Source organism: Nilaparvata lugens, chromosome 14, assembly GCF_014356525.2.
Source record: "Nilaparvata lugens isolate BPH chromosome 14, ASM1435652v1, whole genome shotgun sequence".
NCBI lineage: Eukaryota > Metazoa > Arthropoda > Insecta > Hemiptera > Delphacidae > Nilaparvata > Nilaparvata lugens.
Window position 1 is genome coordinate 15,271,748 of NC_052517.1, and position 23,210 is coordinate 15,294,957.

At 32.9% G+C, this 23,210-nt stretch overlaps 1 protein-coding gene across 1 annotated transcript in view; it reads right to left on the reverse strand.

Moving 5' to 3' along the window:
• Positions 1-19,731, reverse strand: part of LOC111058147 (protein melted) — a 69,431-nt gene extending 49,700 nt beyond the window's left edge. The window contains exons 1-3 of the mRNA XM_039440818.1: positions 19,306-19,731; positions 18,709-18,815; positions 15,204-15,364 (exon numbers count right to left, since the gene is read on the reverse strand). Coding sequence (XP_039296752.1) covers positions 15,204-15,364; positions 18,709-18,756 — 209 coding nt within the window. The 5' untranslated portion in view covers positions 18,757-18,815; positions 19,306-19,731. The remainder of the gene's footprint in view (positions 1-15,203; positions 15,365-18,708; positions 18,816-19,305) is intronic.
• Positions 19,732-23,210: the final 3,479 nt, after the last annotated feature.

Sequence of the window (23,210 nt, forward strand, 5' to 3'; positions counted from 1 at the left end):
CAAGCTTGAATTTAAAAACATTCAACTTCCAATAATAATTGAAAAGGAAACTGAGCTCAAAACGTGCATCACCACACTATTTACAATCTAATTTACTATATATACCATGGATGGGTGATTTAGATAGAATTTTGTAATTGCCTGCCCTAGTGCCTCTTAGGGCCGGTTTCCGAGCTCGGGATTTAGTCAAGTTCTAGACTTTAAACAGCTGGGGCCTATTTCACAAAGGTACAAGTATTGTTACCAACCATGGTTACGCACAAGTACTTGTAGTTACAAGTTTACAAGTAATCACGTTTCACAAAAAAATTATGATCTACAAGTTTACAATTTTACAAGTCTACAAGTACTTCAATAGTAAACATAACCAATTTTTATGATAATTTTCTTTTTTCATCCTTTAAAAAGGTTACTTGTACTTTTTAATAATTACTTTGAAAATATTTGAAAGCAATATAATGTTTTTGTACAGTCTACTTCATTGATTGCTGAATTTGTAACCTACACAGTATACGTACTGTGTATATATATAGTATATGTACTATATATAATTATATAATTATTATTAGCGTATGGCTTTGGATGGTGGGGAGACCCAAGGGTAGTTCCACCTCGCCGTATATAGTTCAAAGTTCCCTAATGGAAAACCGGACACTAAGGTTATAGTCAGCACAATACTGTAATAGTGTGATATTGAGAGGGTAGTATTGTAGTTGTTTTTGTGTATCTTATATTATTTTTCAGGTTTTTGAACTGAAATGAACTTTGATTCTAACTGTATGTTGAACCCTGCGTTTTAGTGTGAGAATTGACTCTGTCTTGTTTGAATTTGCTAACTTGTTGCTTAGTTGTCAAAATTAAAGCAATTTTCGTGCATTTTCCAAGCGCAGTTTCATTTTCATGTCGAAAAAGCCACTGTATTTGAAAATTGTACGAGCATTGACCTTTTTGCAGCTTTGGCTTTTCCACTGGAAGTTAGGCTCAACGCTCGTGGAGGGGGAATAATTTTCAGTGAAAAGGCCACAGTTCGAATTGAGACGTAACTGGGAAAACATGTAACGGTGTGCGAGCCTCGGTCCTCTGATTGGGCCCAGTTAATGATGATAATCTGTTTATTTGAAAAAACGAATCCACTAGAAGCTCCCAACCAATCAAGGATTCAAATACCGGTAGATGAATTGATAGCAGTAAACTTTAGCAAATATTATATAAAAGAAGAAACAACCCCCTCCGTTTACAATACTTTAAATTTACACTTTTCACTTCGGAATAAAGTTCATTTTGATGTTAAAAAGTCCAAACATATACAAAACCGAAACAAAACACAAAACCACTAAGCCAAATTTGGAAAATATTGAATTAAGACAATAAATTTAGATATTATATATATATATATACATATATATATATATATATATATATTATATATATATATATATATATTATATATATATATATATAGGTTCATTCCTTAACACAAAGTTGGTCTTTTGTATAAATCTCTACAACTCATGTTGGTACGTTCGCGTAAGATGGTCCAAGCATCTTTAGTAGCTCCACAGACCTATCATGTGATGGCGTTTGTGTAATGGAGTATAATAGTTCACTCCCGTGGGTCTGAGTGTTCGCGCCATTTATTCAGACTGAACTTGATTTGAGGTTATGTATTGAAGTTCGCGCCTTTTCTGTTGTGAATGGAATATTCTTGTCTCGTCCTTGTTTGTCAGCTGTCTGTTGTCTGCAGGTGCAGAGTGAAAGTGAAATTGTGTTTTGTGATGTTGTGATTGTGTCAAAATGTCCAAAAAGATTATTCAAGCAGTGATCAAATTTGAAAGGTAAGTCAGTTATAGAATTATAACTTGTACTTGAATTATTATAATTACTTGTACTATTTAGCTCGCTTCTTTTACAATTATTTCCTTATGAGATTTAGTAATGCTTTAAGGTTATTAACATTTTGAAACGAAATCAAGAATAAAACACATCAAAAGTAGAAATTAAAAGTAAACCGCATCACTAATCACAGAGTGTATGTAATTGAGTGATTGGAAATAATAAATGTAACAAGAAATAAAATCGTAAATGTAATTCCTTCATTTCTATCACTACTTACAAGCTCAACTAAGTTAAATCTGCACAAGAATCTTATTCTATTAGGATATATACAATAAATATATACGTAGAATTGGTAAGAAGCTCATTGGCAATGAAATTCTCAATTGTATAAATAATATTTAGATCATAAAAGTCAAGTTAGTCCTAAAATCATTCCTCTTCAGCCATGCAATTTTTCATAAATAACTCTTTTAATAGGTTCAAAGATAGGAATGGATATTTATTTATTTATTTAATCAATGAGAATTACTCAACTTACAGAAAAGTACCACAGGCTTATACGCTCAAAACGGTTCCAATTCTAATTTATACAACAGTCCAAATGTAGCTAGGTTATGTGATATGCAAACAATACCAATCCTGGGCCTAGGACTAATGATGAATAAACAGCTAATGAAACTTTTCTAAACACTATATCTTTGAATGTCCAGGGTATATCAAACAAATAAGAATATATTTCCCTCTTATTATGTTATAAAACTATAGCCTAATGCTAAGATAATTACTGTTGCTGAACACTGGTTAACAAACGATGACTGTAGCTGTCTCACAATACCTGACTATGAACTTGGGTCCTTCTATGGAAGGAAAAATTCCATTCATAGTGGAGAAGCAATTTTTTTAATTAATGGATTGAAATTAGAAGAATTAAGCATAGTAGAGTAACTTTCTATAGAAATAATTTGTGAAGCTGCTACAATTGAAATTCCAAATGAAAAAATAATTGTTTTGTCATTGTACAGACCCTATAATAATGATGTTAGTTTTTTTAACAACTCTCTATCCTGTCTTAATGATATATTATGTGCCATTTATGAATGTAACTATAATTTAATATTATGTGCTGATTTCAATGTCAACACTTATTTATTTGTTAGGTTAATTAGTATCATACACTGGAGTGTGGTGTATTTGCTTAGCCTAATGATGTGAATGATAAGTTTAAGAAGTTTTTTGATTTGTATATGTCAGCTGTTAATGCTGCTTATCCTCTTAGAGGTTTCAAAGTTAGTAAGCCAAAGCTGGATGATGGATGGTATACTGCTGATTTAATAAAGCTCAAACATAGTTGTGATGAATATTATAGCTTACTGAAATTTTTTAAGACTAATCAGTTTAGAGATAAATATAAAAGCTGTAAGAAAGAGTATAGAATTGCTATTAAGAATGCAAAAATAAATTATTCCAACAACAAAATAGAGCACTCAAAAAATAAAACTCAAGCTGCATGGAAGGTAGTTAAAATTCTTACAAATGTCAACAATGAAGCTATTGATTCACATGATGATAACAACGCTGATTCATTTAACAACTTTTTCATTGAAAAAGTTGAGGAAATTAGTGAAAATGTGCCAGTTAGTGAACATCTCAGCTCTCACTACATCAATAAGTGCAATAGGCCCAATGTACCATTTTTTTCCAACCTGTTACTGCAGATTATGTGTACCAGAAAATAAGTAGTCTTAGTAATTCAAATTTTTCAGATATATATGGTATTAATTCTAAGGTCTTAAGAATATCTGCCCCTTATATAAGTGAAGTTTTGAGTTACCTTTTAAATTATTGTTTAGTATACAAGGGCATTTTTCCAAGTGTATTGAAAAACGTTAAGGTAATACCTGTAGGCTACATAAAAAAGGTGATAAGAAAAACTTCAGGCCAATATAATCAGGCCTTATTTTCAGGCCAATAACAATTGTACCTGTGATATCCAAAGTATTTGAGGCCATAATGCAAGACCAGATCTTAAATAATTTTGAAAACTTTGGTATTTTTACTAAAAAACAATTTGTTTTCAGGCCATGTAGAAATACTAGCAATGCAGTAACAAGTTTAGTAAATTAATAGTGTTGTTGATGATTTGGAGAAGGGTCTATCTGTTAGTTTTAGGTCATATGACATGTCTAAAGCTTTCGATACTGTTAAGCATAACATACTTTTTGAAAAATTTTCTTATTATGGCTGCAATTCAAAATCAATCTATTTAAAGGACCGCAACCAGTTTGTTTACAAAGATTGTCAATTCTCTAAGGGCAGAAAGGTTCATTATGGGGTCCCTTAAGGCTCCATACTTGGATCAATACTCCCTAATATATATATTAACAACATAATTTGTAATATAGAGGGCACTGATAAAGCAGGATCTCTCTTTGCTGATGATTTTGGTCTCAAAGTTAGTTGTAAATCCGAAGCAGGTGTACAAAATTGTTTAGTTGATAGCTCTCTACTCCTTAATGATTGTTGTGCTAGTAATTATTATGTTCACCTATAATAGAAATTCAAACAATGAAGTAGGGACTGAACCTTTAAAATTTCTAGGTATTGTTCTTGATCCCAAACTTAATTGACAACCACATATGCAGAATTAATTAGTGAAAAAAATAGCAAAGGTACTGTACTTGCTGAGAAGGTTAAAGTTAACTGTAGATATTAATATATTATTAATGTGTATTCCTCTCAAATACAAAGTTTACTGTCCTATGGTATACTATTATGGGGCTCTAGTACTCATGTCTCAAAAATATTTATACTCCAAAAGAAAGCAATTAGATTGATTTGTAATGTTGATATGAGGACCCACTGTAAACCTTTTTTCACAAAATTGGGAATATTAACTGTCTATTCTTTGTATGTATTATTTAGTGTTAGTTAAGTAATCTGGATTTTTTAAAATTAAATAGTGACTGTCATGGATATGAAACCAGAAATAGGAATAATATCAGAGTTCAATAGTTCAGGTTCACAACTTCACAAAAAATCTTCTGTACACATCTGTTAAACTGTACAATTCATTACCACTAGAAATTAAGGCACTGCCTCTTACATTCTTCAAAAGGAAATTGAAAACTGTACTGAAAGCTGAAAGTTTATATAACATCCAAGAATTTCATGTAATTGACTGGACCAAATACTTGTAGGCTAATATTATTTGTATATATTAATTGTATTATGTAATATCTAGTACCTATTTTTGACATTTATCAATGCATTGTTAGCAATGTCTATGATAATATAGATTCTTATTCTTATTCTTTCAAGAATGTGAACAAAAAAAGGCTTGCTCATTTTTGAAAGTGGATTTCATATTTATTTTTTGTTTGTATTCTAGTTTCCTACATCTTTGTGAGTAATGAGAGAATTGAACAAATACTTTCTGCATTAATTAAATTTATTACCTATAATAAATTAACTTATTACACATGGATGAGTGGATGAATAACCCCCATAATAATTTGAAATTAAAAATGTTTTTTGAATTTCAGTATTTTTTTTTATTTCTATAATTTATTCCTGTTTATTATTTCATTTATTTTATAATAATTCCTGTTATATTCAATATAAACAATTTTCATAGATAGAGAATAGCTACAGTATCTTATATTCACTTTCTAGAAAATCACATGAAAATACATGTGAAACAATTGTGGAAAATGCACATTGTAGTGGGTTCTAGCACATACAATATTATTAGATTACAAACTCTACCTCTTCTTTGGTTCTAACCTTCTTATTGTGAACAACTTTTTTTGAAAATTGCAGCTTTGAATTCTTTATTGAAAAACGATGATACGTATCAAAAAAGTATTTCAGCTGTTGTTTTTTCCAAAGACTAAATTAAAATAATGTGTCATTTAGTGTGATGATCTCTTTCTTCAAGAAAGATTAGTTTAATTGAAATAGATGGAAACAATTAATCAAACTTGAAAAGCTATGAATTATACATTGAAACAAATCCTGAAACAAGAAATCTAGCTTATTGGAAGAATAGCTTCCAAAATTACTAATGAAGCTAACAATAAAAATCAATGAAAAAAATTCCAATGTCACTTTAAAAATCATAAATTGAATCTATGAAGTGCATCAACAAATCAATTGCACTCAGCCTATCAGCTTGGAAAATTATGTATTATCAATAAATTCAATTGAAAGAAAATACTGCAATCATGCCTATTGGAAGAATCCTTACAGACATCGCAAGGAACGGAGAACCAAAAATTTAAATTCTATCAGCCAGTTGTATAAAAGAAAATCAAACCATGAGATAACGTCTTTAATGGAGCCACTGCAGCCACTTCCCTGTTCAGCTCTGTATGATGACGTCATCTTATGTTAATTAAATTACATTTTCTTTTGTGCAACTTGCCGTTTGTGTTGGAACTTGGAATTATGACATCCCTATTGTCTGTAGGGGTGACTGGGGCACTATTGGACAAAAAAAACTGTTTCACTTTAAGCATTTTTTTTTCATGGTGAAATTTTTTTCAATGTTTTAATTCTACAAGATCTTGTTCTTGACTATGCATAGTGCACAAAAAACCTGTTTGAATTCATATTAAACAATTTTATCACAGAAATTCAACCCAATTTTTTCTGGTCTACATTTTGTCCAAATTTGCCCCGGCGGGGCAGTTTTGGACAGGCCATAATTTTAGAAGGGGCACTATTGGACATTGCTGAAAGGTGAAACTAAAAACAAATAAGTAGCACAATTTCACAGTTACTTATCAGTGTAATATTTTTGTAATTTATTACTACATTCATAAATACATTAAAAATAGAAAAGAATGTAAAATATAGTTTTAATTGGAATTTTCAAAAATTCACCTAAAACTGAAATAATTAGGTTACTTTTGAATTGAACTGACTTTTAAACTAGAAAAAAATAATCATTTAAACTGAATTGTCTTTAAACTTATTCTCCTTTCAACTGAATTGTCTTTTAAACTGAATTGTCTTTTAAACTGCAAGTTGTGAGAACAGATGTGACATAACCTCAATCCTAGCCCAAGGCATGGGTAACTGAATAAACAAGTTATCTAAAAAAAAAGCATTAGAAATCTTGAACTCAATACTTACGTTTGGAAAATAGAATCCGTGCAACTGGAAAATCACTTCATTTTCAGCAAAAAACTCAAATTATTTTATAATTTTTAAACGCCTCGCGATACAACAACCAAACTTTCCACAGTATTATGAGACTGTCCCAGGTGTGATTGTGTGGGAAATTTAAAGGGAAAAAAAAATTCCCTCAACATTAAAAATGACCATGTCCAATTGTGCCCCCGTCCAATAGTGCCCCACTCTCCCCTACAGGTAGATCGGAATTTTCTCTTTTATTATATTCGGAACCTACAAGTTATGTATGGTAGCCATTGAGCTTATTAATTTTTTTTGTCCAATAAGATGTGGGGTCCCAAATTTGAGAATAATTTTCAATATCATTTATCTTTTCAATTCGAGTGATAGCTCATTTTACTCTAGAACATGGTATGCCATAGTGGAGTAGGTCAATTTCCACACAGAAAAAACTAAACAAGTAGAATAGAGGACACATTATAAAAATTTTTTGTAACTAACTAGGTTTTGTATGTAATTTATTGTAATTTATCTAATATGTTGTGTAATTGATCTTGTAGTTTTGTTTTTTTTTTGGGAAATAAACATTCATTTAATTATTTGTTCATTTTACTCAGCTCTTCAAGGTGGGTTCAATGCATATCGGTTACCTGATTGAACCTTACCTAACCCTAACGCATGCCTTCGCCACGACCAACCTCACCAGACATGTGTATTTTAATGAAATGATTATAAACTCAACTTTTTGGAATGGGATTGCTCCAAAAATACTTCAACAGTGTAATAAATAAGTCAACAGTGCAATTCATTAGAATATACATAGCCTATCTGGTGAGGTTAGAGGTACTAGTGAGGTTTTGTCAGCCAACCGAAATATGCATTGAAACCGCCTTGAAGAGCTGAGTAAAATGAGCTATCACTCAATATGAAAGGACAAATATTAAGAATTCTCTAATTTGGAGAAAAAGAAGAACAAGATGACAAAGAAGGAGAAGCAGAAGAAAAAGAAAAGTTGGGAAAAAAGTAGGTTTATCCAATGTACCTACAAGGTACTGGTATACAAAATACAAGGTATACAGAATACAAGATACTGGCCACTAAAAGATGCGCGTTGACAAATCCAAACCAGCTGGTCGGTGTGACGTCATTGGTGCTCTAAAAGTATATTCTTCCTATCTTTTCAATGTTAAATTGAGCAACTTTGTAAGTCTTTTTCTCAAAAAGTACATAACTTTCCAGTACCATCGACATCCCCTACGATTAATACAAGAATTTATCTTCAATTTTTTTAGAAATTCAATACTTTTGGACGGCTGGATCTTTCAGAATGATCGATTTTGTAAGAGCCTGCTCATCGAATAACTGTTGCTCTCTTATTGAAAATTAACATGCTTTCCCTGGCTCTTTTGTAATTCAATTACTCAATGCTGATCAATTTGATAAAGCGATCATTGAATAAGGAATTGAAAACGTGGAAACATTAATTAGAGTATAATATTATTTCTCTCAACATCCTTCATATCTTGTCTGTATACTACATAGAATCAGTAGAACATCTTGCCGGTTCAACATCTTTAATCCTTTAGGAGTGCACTCTTAATTCAGGAAAAAAATGATATACACATATACACATCTTTAACCAGGTGATAGTTGTGTGTTACGGTCACATACAATATTTATCTTTTTTCTTGAGCAGCTTTGTAAGTCTTTTTCTAAAAAGTATATAACTTTCAAGTCCCATCGACATCTCCTACGATTTATACAATATTTATCTTCATTTTTTTTTAGAAATTCATCACCTTTGAACTCCTAGATCTTCCAGAATTCTCGATAATGTAAGGGCATACCGGTTTGGAGATAGAGAACTCTCATTTGTTACTACGAGAAGGGATACTCGTAGAATGAATGAATAGATTTTATTTGTCAACATTTGAAAAGATGAATGGCTTCAAAGGTTTTCTACTGGAGGTTTTCTATTCAAAGTTTTAATACCCCAACAATTATAAAGTTGAAAAAAGGTACTGAATGTAGCCTATTTCTCCTAGTAATACTTTGAGTGATAATATAGACCTATACTTCTTCAATCACTGTTTTTATCAGCATAATAATTAGGCTTGGCTTGAATACTTTATAGTTATTTCGAGCTTTCTCGTTATTTATTACGTTGTACACATTCGAGCTGTTTCCTTTGTTCATTGTGATATTCTTCTGCAAACTCAACCAATATCTATCCTTTCAAAATTGATTCTAATACCAATCTCAATGCAGAAGACATATAAAGGAAAAGCTAATATTAATTAGATAAAAGTAAAATCAAGAGCGGTTGCAGAGAATAAAGGTTGTTAGTGCAGGGCATTCCATCAGTGATTTGAAAGGAGAATGTGGATGATCAACGGATGAAGATGATAAGCGCACCACTTTCCTCCCTTATAATATTATATTATGATATTTGATGATTTCGTTTGTTATTACCAATCAATTGGATTGATCAACAATTAAATTCCAATTTAATTTTCGATAAAGAACTTTATTGGTTTCAAAATTATTTACACTCAGTGACCAAGGCACAATCTAGTAACATAATTTTTATCACATATACATCACTCACACTCTATGTGGTAGAAAGCCCCAATATATGGAACAAAAGGAAGTATGGGGTGATAGTATAACACTCACATTCATAAATGCATTATAAACTGAATAATTTGCTATTTGAAAAAATATCTTAAAATATGCCCAACTATATTATCTTTCCGGCATAGGAAAATAATGTGGAGATTGAAAATAATTGGAATTTACCACGCACATTATCCTGTTTTAAGTTTATGAGAGTTCAATTTCTAGAATTGAAATGCCCTCCAAGTTGATTAAAGTGATTGTCATCCTTTCTATTCTTTCAAACAGGAATTCAACCGATCACTTGCCTTATAGAATTATCAAGTTTATTAGAAGGAATATATTGTAGGATACTTATAGTATGAATTCATATTCATACGCATACTTTTCAATGTATGATTCATTTTCATTAAATTCATTATTATTGAATCATGAAGAGTTGATTTTCCCTTTCACAAATAAATAAAGAATGAGAGTTCTACAATAAGTACCAATTGAGAATTCCTCTTACAAATAATTAAATTAGAAATATGTGTTTCAGAATACGAGATCAAGTATTCAATACAATTATTGAGAATTCCTCACGCGCAATCCATGCTTTAATATAATATTCGCCCTTATATTTTTTGTTATAGTTTTCAATTAGAAAGATTCAACCAGAAAACTATTTCCTCATCAAGTATGTGAAAGCCATAATTTTCCTGAAAAAAGAGTTCCTCCTAAGGGATTAGGCAAGAAGTTCTATTGATTCTACATATGATATACAGTACACAGACAAGATAAAGGATTGTGAAAGAAATAATAGTACAATCAATGTTTCATGTTCTTAATACCTTATTCAATGATCGATTTATCGAATTCATTAGCATTGAGTAATTGAATTACAAAAGAGCCAGGAAAAGCATGTTAATTTTCAATAAGAGAGCAACAGGTATTCGATGTAGGCTCTTACAAAATCAATCATTCTGAAAGATCCATCGTCCAAAAGTATTGAATTTCTAAAAAAAAATAGAGATAAATATTGTATGAGTCGTAGGAGATGTCGATGGGACTTGAAAGTTATTTACTTTTTGAGAAAAAGACTTACAAAGCTGCTAAATTTAACATTGGAAATATAGGAAGAATAGATATTTTAGAGTACCAATGATGTCACACTGATCATCCGACTCTGATCATTAAAAGATCGAGATGCACGTGGCCAGTACCTTGTATTCCAAGTAACTTGGTGTTATCTACAGCTTCCACTTTTATAGAGAGATAAAATGAATGCATATCGTTTGAACTTGCCGGTTCAAGTTCAACTACCCAATAGCGTTGTAGCGTTGTTACGCGGGAAAAGTTATCCAATTCAGTTCCTTGGCGGGCGACAGCTGAACGAAGCGCGACTTTTGAAAATTTCTGCCTAGCGTCACAACTCTCATAATAATTATGTTTTTTCGGCTTAGGAAGGTGAAGGAGTCATGGGAAAATTCTACAAAAAGTCGTGAACGTTTTTTTCATATATTTGAGATTCTTCTAAATTTTCAAATCAATCTGTCCAAATTTAACAAAGTTATAAGCATTTTCAAATGTGATGCTGGTTAAGAATAAAAATAGAGTAATATCCGTATTCCCTACCAGACATTCAGCTGAACTTTGAGTTCTCATTTTATTCTATGGAAAAATGAATGCATTTTTAGCATTTCTGAGCTTGGAATCATATTTTTCAAATGTTTCTTCATATCTTTATCCAATCAGGTACAATTTATATAATATACAGTGATGCAGTAATTAAGATTTCTATTACATAAATACATACATTACATATATAAATTAATAAATATATACATTATATAAATTACATACTTGAGTATATTCTTACAATTGAACGGACCAACACGAATTGTAGAGATTTAAACAAAAGATCCACCTTGTGTTAAGGAATGAACCTACACTTCTATGGATGAATACTTCGTATACAAATCAATTAATATCAGATAATTTGATAATATTCTAGAGATTGGAGTTAGACTCACTAATATTCTATAAGGAATAATTGTCATACTTGGAAGATGTTGGAGTACATTGCTCATTATAATGTAAATGTAGTAACAGTTTGTAGCATTCGATGTTTTAATGATTCCAGTAGTCCTTCATTATTGTACTTTCTTGTGTATGTCACTGCAATAAACTGAATTTATTGATACACGAAATAATTCTAAAATCAATATAACAATAGGCAGTGTTCGGTAAAGATGGTATTGTGATTAAAATTCATTCAAAGACCTGGCATGCTGCCCAAAAGTCTTCATTCAGTTTTAACAATCGAAACCTTGATATTATTCCAGCAAATAAGTTTGAATTTCACGGCCATTCGCCAATTTTATTCAGATGTTCATACCTTGAGATTAGTGTGGTTAATTTCTGATGAGAAAGTCGAAAACATTTTTTTTAATTTCCAATAATTGATAGATACCCAAAAGTCAAATTCTTTTATATTAACAGCCCATTTTTTATATTCTCAAGAGAAGGGATGTTTAAAACCTTTATGGTCGCTCACACCATTAGCATCCACCGACCTGGCCACCCACTGAAGCTTGCAGCTCCTGAACACATGCCTTGTATCCCCAAAAATTCCCTAATGTAATGCTTTTTGTCTGTCATCTTGAACTTGAAAAATTTCATTTCGTGAAAACTGTACTTGTTCTATAGTTTTTATTGTCTCTCTAAGGGCCATTTGCACAGTGACAGTTTAAACGAAAATTCCATCTTAAACTGGATTAAATCCATATCAAGTCTCGTTTGTTATAATGTGTTACATTTTGAGTTTAAGCCACCAGCTGATTAAATTCAGTTTAAGCTTTGACTGTGCAAATGGCTCTTAATTCGGTAATTCCCTTCCAACTGATACAGCTCATTGGGGTTTTCAGGGTAATCTCCTAGATTTCTACATTCATTGAGCATGCTTGACTTATTATGCAACCTCAAATAAATAAATAAATCAACTTTATTAATCAACTTTAAATGCATAAAAAACGGTGCTTGTACAATTTTTTTCCTTTACATATTCTGACAACATGAAAATCTTAGTTTATTGACAATGCTCTACAAAATGTTTTGAGTTATGTCACAGAATTACTATAGGAGTAAAATCACTATAATTATAGGAGTTTTCTCTGGTTATGTGCAAAACAAGTTCACGGAGCCGGTCGCTGGTTGATTCAAACAAATCTCGAATCATTATTACAAAGACGAAGTATGGCAACGTTTGATGGACCTTCATGAGGAGTAAAATTTATTTACTATATGAGAATTGGCAACACAGCTCAGCGGACCAAACATAAGAGCACATTTCACACAGCAATTATAATATTGAAGGACCTTCTTGAGGAGTAAAATTTGCATGCAACTCCAATGTTGGCGCCAAATCACTCAAGACCCAACATGGGAGTAAATTTCATATAGCAGAATTATATAAGCACTTTGGAGGTTAGAAAGGACCATCATGAGGTGAATAACTTTACAAGGATCTAGATTAATTATGGATGAATATATCATAAATTGAGTGGAATATAACCATTCAGCAAGTCAAGTTCTTCAGGTATAACATAATAGTTTCATTTTGTGACTATCTGATCAAATTTAAAATGGGGGGTCCCGGGGAACTACATGAGAGTTGAAATTTTACTGGACACACAACAGGCACAAAAATGTATATATATATATATAATATATATATATATATTACACTTTTCACTTCGGAATAAAGTTCATTTTGATGTTAAAGAGTCCAAACATATACAAAACCGAAACAAAACACAAAACCACTAAGCCAAATTTGGAAAATATTGAATTAAGACAATAAATTTAGATATATATAATATATATATATATATAATGTATACTATATATACTGTGTATATATACTATAGTACACATAACCTATGAGGTAACATATTAATGACTATTTTGGAAATTTATTAAATTTAATTTCCAAAATAATGAATTATAGAGGAATATAGGGCATTTTTGATTATTAGAAGTATTTATTGAATATTTGAAATCATTTCAATGATCACTTGTAAATCCTTTACATAGCTTTCCACTTCGGTAAAAATTTCTTAGTTACGAGCAAGTAATTTCCACAAAAATTGTTGGCTACAATGAAAATCGTTGTGAAACACTTGTTCGTAACAAGCAAATCACTTGTAAACTTGTAGAAATTCATAGTAACTACAAGTTTACAATTCTGCTTTTGTAAAAAGCTTGTAATCAGCTGTTTTCCATAACCATGGTTGGCAACAAGACTTGTAACCTACTTGTACCTTCGTGAAACAGGCCCCTGGAGTAAGAAAATTGGCTTTCCTAAACGGGGCGTAGTCGTAGTTTTTATAACAGTAGACGCAGTTTTTATTTTCTCATTTCTATAATTAGAAACGTTTTTCCTTGTCGAAATTAAACATTCCTAAATAATTCAAAACAGCTGAAACTTTACACTACTTTCTCTTCATTTTATTTTGTGTTTAACTCTCCAGTTTTTTTTAAATTTAATTCAAACGTGACTTTGACAATGACTATGACTATGCCCCGTTTCGGAAAGCCAATTTTCTTACTCCAGCTGTTTAAAGTCTAGAACTTAGCCAAATGCCGAGCTCGGAAACCGACCCTTAGAGGTGAGATGGGTAAAGTCTTATCAATGCATTGACTTTCATGAAATCGGTCAGGATAGCCGAAACAGCTTAGGCGTTACACCCTTCAGTCTGCTAGCGGTATCTGGTCGTGGGTTCGAATCCCGACAGTAGACACGGACGTTTGGCATAGCCACCTCTAATACAAGGTCCCGACCTACGATATTGCAACGTCGCAGCGTAGTCCTAGAAACTAATACATGATTGGTGAAAAAGATCAGCTGGTATTTTTTTAAATTTTTTTCACCAATCATGTATTAGGTTCTAGGCCTAAGCTGCGACGTTGTAATATCGTAGGCCGGGGCCTTGTATTAGAGGTGGCTACGCTTTTGGTCATCTAATGAAATAATGGTATCTCATTTAGATACATGCAAGGAATCAAATCCATAATTTACTTTTGGTCAATAGATTTCAGTCATTCATAAATATTCTAATCTAAATTGAATTTGAAATTGTATTTGAGTTGATCTTTCTTCAACTCTTTCCATGGAATTTGAAAAAATCAATCAAGTTGTTCATTAACTAGATTTTATTTTAACGGAGTGATCCGTGGTCTAGTGGATAGAGTGCTATCATAGGAGCCTAGAGATCCCGGGTTTAAACCCCGCTCATAGCAAAAACGTTTTTGAACAGGTCACTCCCGTGTTATCGGATGGGGACGTTAAGCTGTCGGTCCCGGCTGAAGTATGACAGTCGTGAGGCCGATTGACGGCTCAAATGATATATTCAGGCGGGGTGTAACTTTCGTCAGGAACTCCCCACCAATAAAAGCCATACGAGTATTATTATATGGTCATCTCATAAGGTAATCACCCTCTCACTTTCCATTACCCACGCTCAAACAAAAAGCTCATCGGGCATTATCCGCAATAAAAAACGATACGATTCTATCAGATATTGTCACCTTATAGCTAAAGTGACTCTTCAAGATAATGAAAATATTGTTACCTTATAGCAGAAGTGACCCTTGTAATGATAATCTCAACCACACTCTGATCGTTATCATTGTTCACATAGTCTGGCAGAGCAGTTATCTCAGCTATGGTTTCCACAACCTCTGTCAAGTCATCCACAATAGCTGAGTCGGCCACTGAAAACAGATCCCCGGCCTGAAAAACGAAAACTCAACGTTAATAAGATGACCAAATACTGAAAACACAAGGAGTGTGTTATAGCATTAGCATTTTAATTAAGTACTAAATTTAGTAGGTCCTACCATAGAAAAAAGATAGTATAAGATGTCCCATGGTATATTTATTTATTTGAGATACATATGAGAGTATAGGTATACAGTATAGGTAGTTTTCGTTCCAAATTTCCAGCAGATTTCTGTCAACTATTAGTATCTTACGTCACATGGACAGGAAGGGGCCTTTTGCAGGCGAGAATGATGTTTCTAGTCGAGGCGTTAGCCGAGACTAGAATTTCATTCAAGCACTGCAGAAGACATTCACGTCCAAGTAACTTACACTATTTTTTGTCATAACAATCTAAAGAAGAATAATTGAGAAATAGAAAACATTACCTGCACTTGTGCTGGAGTTACTACATGCATTCTATAAACAGAACCTAGTTTACAAATTCTGAATAAGGTATTTTGTGGAAGTTGACAAAACTTCAACCTGGAGCGCTGAAGGAGGTTTTTTTGTAGCAGTTTTGATGTTCATATTTCGGAACTAGGAAACATACTTGACTGTAAAGAAAACATATGGTTTCATTACAGTAGAGTAATGCTGTAATGAGAATCATATATGTTTATTTGTTTTGCAAACAGCTTTTTACCGGCTTGATTTCATGCATGGAAAACAGATGAGATTGAATGACTATGACAAGAAGTGATTTAGTTGATTTAGTTTCTTCTTAAGTGATGGCTTCAAAGTTGCAATCTGTACTTGAAAGCGTAAGAGCACTGAGAAACTGAGAGCACTGGTCAATAGATTATCTTTTTTGTTGGCGTGGAGTTGCTAATTATTTATGTCGAGAGAAAACTTCATTTGAAGGTTTGACAAAAAGATTTTCAATATTGAAACTGCATCATTATATGTTCCACAAGTACTGATGTGCTCAAATAATTCGGGAGATAGGTGATCAAAATCTCAAGCTATTCTGCATCTCTTACCTGACATTCGAATAGTTCATGTGCAAATGATTCCAGACAAGTGATGATTTGGGATTATTCTGATCTCTTATTAGCCTTTCAGGTTTAATCATTTTATCCATTTCAATTTCATATAGTAAAGATTTTAATGAATAAATTGAGAAAGATAATAAAACTTTAAACTTTGAAGATACGTTTAATTCAACAAACTCAAACCGATTACTGTCGACTACTGTCTATTAATACTGTTAGGCTGGGTGAAAGTGTAAGAAAAGCACAGTATTTTGACGACTCCTCGGACACAGGACCGTTGGGAGGACCGAAGAAGTAAAAAAATAAGTAAACGTAAGTATGAGAGATTACAAGCGTCACATAGGACTAATAGGACTATCTGCTAGTGTTAACAATTTAAATTCAAGACATGAACGCCCTATATCATGGGATATCTAATTATGCTCTCTTTTCTCTATGGTTTTCATACATAGAATTAACAAATAGCCTAGCCTACCATAGAAAATATCATATACATTATACAAATATAATCATACAGCTGTCTCGAACCTTAGCATTTACTTTGAAATTACTTGGAAGTAGCAAGTGCTAGCTTTTCAATTGACCCAATGTACCTAGAATACTAGGTATTTCCATAGATAAAAGATAGCATAAGATGTCCAATGGTATAGGTCGTTTTCGTTTCAAATTTCAAGCAGATTTCTTGTCAACTCAAGTCGATTACTGTCGACATATGTCGATTATTACTGTTGGGCCACGTGAGAGTGTAAGAACCACAGTATGAGAGAATACTAACATCAAATAGCTACACGATAATAGAACCAATAGGACTATCGCGTTAACAAATTGAAATTTAAGACATAAACACTGTCCACCATGGAAAATCTTCGTAATATGTTATATATTTTTTCTATGTTCTTAAGTACATAGAGTTAACAAACAGCCCACTTTGTAAAATAGTGAGCTGAACATGAAAACTCGAGTTGAAACTTGGGTTATGATCACATTAGATGCTTGTATGTCCAAATGCACGCGTGTTCATGCATGACCAAGCACGTAGATAAGAAACGAAATCTGGAAATAGCAATTGGAACTCTCACACTAAACGCGTGTACTTGCTGGACCAGCAACAGAAAAGTCACAACGTGTTTCAAAGGATCTTACCAGATTTTGTTTCTCGTCTCATGCATGATCAGACCTAATGTATACACTTTTACGTACATGCATACGATGTGATCTTACCCATACCCTAAGCCCCAATTATATGAGCGGAATTAAGGCGATAGGCTACATTTTTTTCGTTTGTTAACAAGATTTATTTACATTGTCTCTTATGGAAAACTCTATACGAGAGGAATACCGCGCGTAGTGTTCCCCATAAGGGCCTGTACACATGACGACGTTTGTCGCTCGGTAAACGCCGCGGTTGTCGCTCGGTTGTCAAGAGCGCGTTTGACACATACATAGAAACAATGGGATTGTACACATGCTGTCGCGCGCTTCGAGTTGCTATACTGGGCATTATTCCAATGTGGAATGTACACATGCACTCAGTCAAACGCGCGCTTTTGCAGTGAATAGGTGATCTGAGCCCTGGTCTTGCGTTGAGCTTTGATCTTGCTTTGTGTTTTTGGACTCGGATTTTTCTGATATTTACGAATAATCACAATTAGCCTATATTGAAACATTACTTTTTTCAACATTACATTTTTTAAAACAATACTTTGTAAATTAGGCTAGTTTTTTTCCAAAAGGGTTGATAAAAAATGTTGTTATCATTTTTAAATTTAAACGTATACAGTGATATGAATTGTAATACAATACCTTAATGTTACAACTAGTTTTTCTTCTGATGAAATTGCATCCGTCACAACACATTCACAAGATGATATGTCTTCAGTGAATGAAGATAATAGCCTAGTTCATAAAATGAACTTATACTCATACGGAAGTAGTTGAAAAACTTGTTGGGGTATAACCTTAATTTTGGATATAGCTTCACAAATGAACCCATGGTTAACCGGTCATCTATTAGATTACAAACAGGTAAGCTCCTCTAACTCCATGTGTTTGCACTGAGTACGTGGTTCCAACTGCCGGATGCCTGCTGTCATGAAAACGTCGACAAAGCGCTCGGTTAACGCCCTCATGTGTACGGTATCACAATTTCCAACGCGCGACAAACGCGCCGCTTACCGAGCGACAAACGTCGTCATGTGTACATACTGTAACAGACTATGCGTCTGTAACAAGCAAATAAGCACGAAGATAAGTCCACCAGAGTATTTGGAGTTTTACGAGCTGTGTGATTTTCAATTATTAGAAATGCCAAAAATGTCTTACCTTGGAGAGATCCTTGTTGCTCAATACTTGGGTGAATAGTTCGTGCATTTTGAAGATTCTCAAAAATGCGGAGCTCGGATGAAACACAAAATATCCACATAAATTATCTGAAAAATAGATGAACGGGTTTCAAAATGACAGTAAGTAAACTATTTATTCGGCTATTCATAATATTTATCATAAGAAAGAAGAAATATAAATAATAAGTTATAGTTGATATATCTTGGTAGGTATTGGAATCGTTTTAATAGGTAGCCTAATTGAATTAAATATTAATGGGAAAAACTTCATTCCCTAATTCAGAAATTGGATTTCAGGATCTAATTTATTTAATTTTTGATATCTTCAATAGTAAGGAAGATAACAGCGGACGTTCATCAATATTATTTGCACTTTTGCCCTATTATGTAAAGGTAATACAATTAACCTTAAAAGTAAAATTCCACCTATGAATCCGACAGTTTTAGATTAAAGTAAATAGTTAATATTTGGTTGGATTAAATTGGCCAGGTAAGTTAATAAATTACAGAAGTAACGTGTAACTTGTTTTCAATCACATTTAAAAATGATACAATAATGTAAGTGAATAAATCTTACCTAATCCAAATCAGGAAGCAGTGTACCGTCACATACTTTCACAATAGCTCACACCTATCAACACAAATCCAACTTTCTTCTCAACATGATACTATTATTATTTTGTAATTTCTGTAGTTTATAAACTTGAAACAATTCATCTTAAAATTGATAACACTTTCTCAAGTTGAGATTAGAAAAACAGACGTGATATAATCTCGCATAACGGTGACATATCCTAGCAAAAACTTTCTAACAACGTCAGGATAATAAAAATGGAATATTTATTGGGCAGAACCAAAGTATTCTACAAAAGATACAGTAATAGAACATTGTATTTACATCTACAGTAAACAGTACATTGCTTACGTACAAAAATAGGTAAATGGTGTCTCGGTGTGTGGTGTGTTGTCCTGTAAAGTGAACTAACCTCAAAGTTTCATACTGGAAACTAAAAGTTCAAATGTCAGAAGGACTTTGAAAAATTGAGGAGAAGACATTGGAATGGTAAAAGACGTATATATTCATGATTTTCAGCAGCTTATCTATTGTTTGAGAGTGAAACTTATGAAATAACGTATTTTTGGAGATTTGAAAATGTATTATTGAGACCGCTTCTGAGCAAAACCATTTGTGACTCATCACTTTTTTCAAAGTTCAAATTGCGTGAATGGAGTGTAGACGGTTTGTCATTTGCTCGGAAATTGTAATTGAAGTGTGAAGCTATAGTAAGGTCCACGTTACAATGACAGTATTTGATCAACTTTGGTTTTGCTATCCTTGTCTATCATTCGACAAAGCTGGTGGTACTATCCTTTTCCAGGTCCACAACGATGCCAAGTATGTTTTTGACATTGTAGAAATATAATTAATTAATGCAGAGAATCGGCATTGCTATTCTTTTATCTTTATCCACTGCCATTATAACGTGGACTGCACTATATAAAGAATGTTTCTAAAATAGACAAATAAATTTCTTGAGTGGTTTTTTTAGTGATACCTATAGATGTGAGACATTGTAGTAAAGTGTTTTCCAAGCTTTCAATAATTATCTTAGTTTTTATGGAAAGCCTCCTTTACTTTGTCTCATGTCTCCCCTACTAAAGTAAGGTCCACGTTGTAATGGCAGTGTTTGATTAGCAATGGTACTGCTATCCTTGTCTATCATTCAACAGAGGATGGCGCTTTCTCTTTCTTGCTTTAATCTGTTGCCAGATCGTCTTTTAACAATGTGGGATTAATAATTGATTACCAAAATATTCCATCTCAATTATGGAAATTCATTATGAAATTATTGAAAAATAAAATATAATTGATTATTTTAAACGAGAATGACCAGTTAATATTACATCAATAAACCTGTATCAGCTACTGAAGGTATTGACAAGAGAGAGGATCGGCAACGTTTTCCTCCTATCTTTCTCCACTGCCATTATAATGTGGACCTCACCATAGAATGATTTATTGAATGAAACATGAAAAACATCTCACCCCTCCAATTTCTCCCTTGATATTTTCTTGAAGAATGCAATGTAATTTTGATATAATTAATTATTACTATGAAAATCAACAATCAATATTGGATATCAAAAATCAATAAGTAATTACTTAAATCAAAGCTATCTACTATTATATGACAGTGGGAAAATGAACTCTTGGCAACAATGCCGACCCATCACTCCCACTGGAAAGAGAGTCGAGGGAGAAATTTGAAAAGTGGAGAAATAATCGAGGGAGAAAAGTTGCCTGCGAGGCTTTTGAAAACAAACTTACCAACTTCATTTCACCATGAATATTAATTCCTGCACAGAGATTCCTTTCAAACTGTCAGCATCCCTTATGATATCCAATCAATGATACCCCATTCAACCAATGCTGACTGACGAGGTGAATCTCATCGGTCATCCAAACTTTCAATCATAATAATATTGTGAAAAAACTATACTTCACAGGAGAATTTATAACAATCAGAAAAAATAATGTTTCCATCTTCTGTGATATCAACATGTATTGCACCGATGTTAAAACAAACATTTATTTTTACTCTCCTTACCCTTTTACCATAGGTAAGGAAAGTATTGCTTTCCGAAAAAAATTAAGGTACCCAAATTTCCAAATTTGTATACGTTTCAAGGTCCCCTGAGTCCAAAAAAAATGGTTTTTGGGTATTATGGTCTGTATGTCTGTATGTGTGTGTGTGTGTGTGTGTGTGGTGTGTGTGTGTGTGTGTGGTTGTGTGTGTGTGTGTGGTGTGTGTGTGTGTGTGTGTGTGTGTGTGTGTGTGTGTGTGTGTGTGGTGTGTGGTGTGTGTGTGTGTGTGTGTGTGTGTGTGTGTGTGTGTGGTGTGTGTGTGTGTGTGTGTGTGTGTGTGTGTGTGTATGAGTGTATGTGCGTCTGTGTACACGATATCTCATCTCCCAAAAGGATCCGACACGAACAATTTCGATCAAATGCAATTCAAGATGGCGGCTAAAATGGCGAAAATGTTGTCAAAAACAGGGTTTTTCGTGATTTTCTCGGAAACGGCTCCAACGATTTTGATCAAATTCATACCTAAAATAGTCATCGATAAGCTCTATCAACTGCCACAAGTCCCATATCTGTAAAAATTTCAGGAGCTCCGCCCCATCAATGCAGATAGATTCCTAAAGTTGTGTGAGTGCGCCACACCAGATTTTTAGGAGTGAAGTAAACTTTTTTAGAAGTCTAGTTCACAGTACAGTATTACGTGTATGCTAAGTGTTATCAGTCAGGCCCCTACGTTCAACAATATGCAATGGCCGAGAGTGTAAAGGTGTAATACATCAGAACTCAAAGCTTAGTGAATATCCAAACATGATCTAGGTTCGAATCTTGGTCAATGACATTTTTTTTTGTCAATGAATTTTGACTTTTATTAGCTATTTTTTATATTAGTTACCGTAATTTAAATTTCAATCAATTTTTTAGATATATTTTGAGACAAAACTGTGAAATATGCAATTATATTAATTTTTTAATCACATTATTTCAAAATAGTAATGACAATTCTATTCATCCATCTATCCATGAGATATTGCACCGGGCGCAAAGCGCGAGCCATAAAAATTCAAACAATTATTCAAAATATAATTAGTATAAAAATATGGTCACTATTGTAAATTATTAATTAGTAATATTGAAATTAATTGACAGTAAAAGTTGTCATAACCAAGATTCAAACTAACAAAATAGGCTGTTTGATTTTTATTTATTTTTTAATTTCTTATATATTGGGAAGTTTTTTTTGGTGTGGCGAAAAATAGCGTTCCAACATGGGCAAAAATGTTTTTCCCGCTCTCGAACACTTCAAGTTCTCGACTTCGTCTCGAACTTGAAAACCGCGATCTCGACCCGGAAAACGTACATTTTTGACCCTAGGTGCGAAATATACTATTGTAAACATGTTCACATCAAATCAAAATCAGCTGACTTCAAGGTTATTTTACAGCCCTAGGGCCATAAAAATTTTACCGGCCTAGTCTGAAAACAATCACTTTCGGCCTCCATATGACACACGAAAACCAGCTCATTTACATCCAAGTGGGGCGAAATAGTATATTTCGCACCTAGGGCCGAAAATGAGATATTTCCGGCTCGAAATCGGTTTTTAAGTCTGAGGCCGTAGGCCGAGGACTAGAAAAGATTGAGAGCCAGAAATACATTTTTGCCCATGGTGCGAACGCTATTTTTTGCCACACCAAAAAAAAACTTCCCAATATATAAGAAATTAAAAAATAAATAAAATTCAAACAGCCTATTTTGATAGTTTGAATCTTGGTTATGACAACTTTCACTGTCAATTAATTTCAATATTACTAATTAATAATTCACAATAGTGACAATATTTTTATACTATTAATATTTCGAATAATTGTTTGAATTTTTATAGCTCGCGCTTAGCGCCT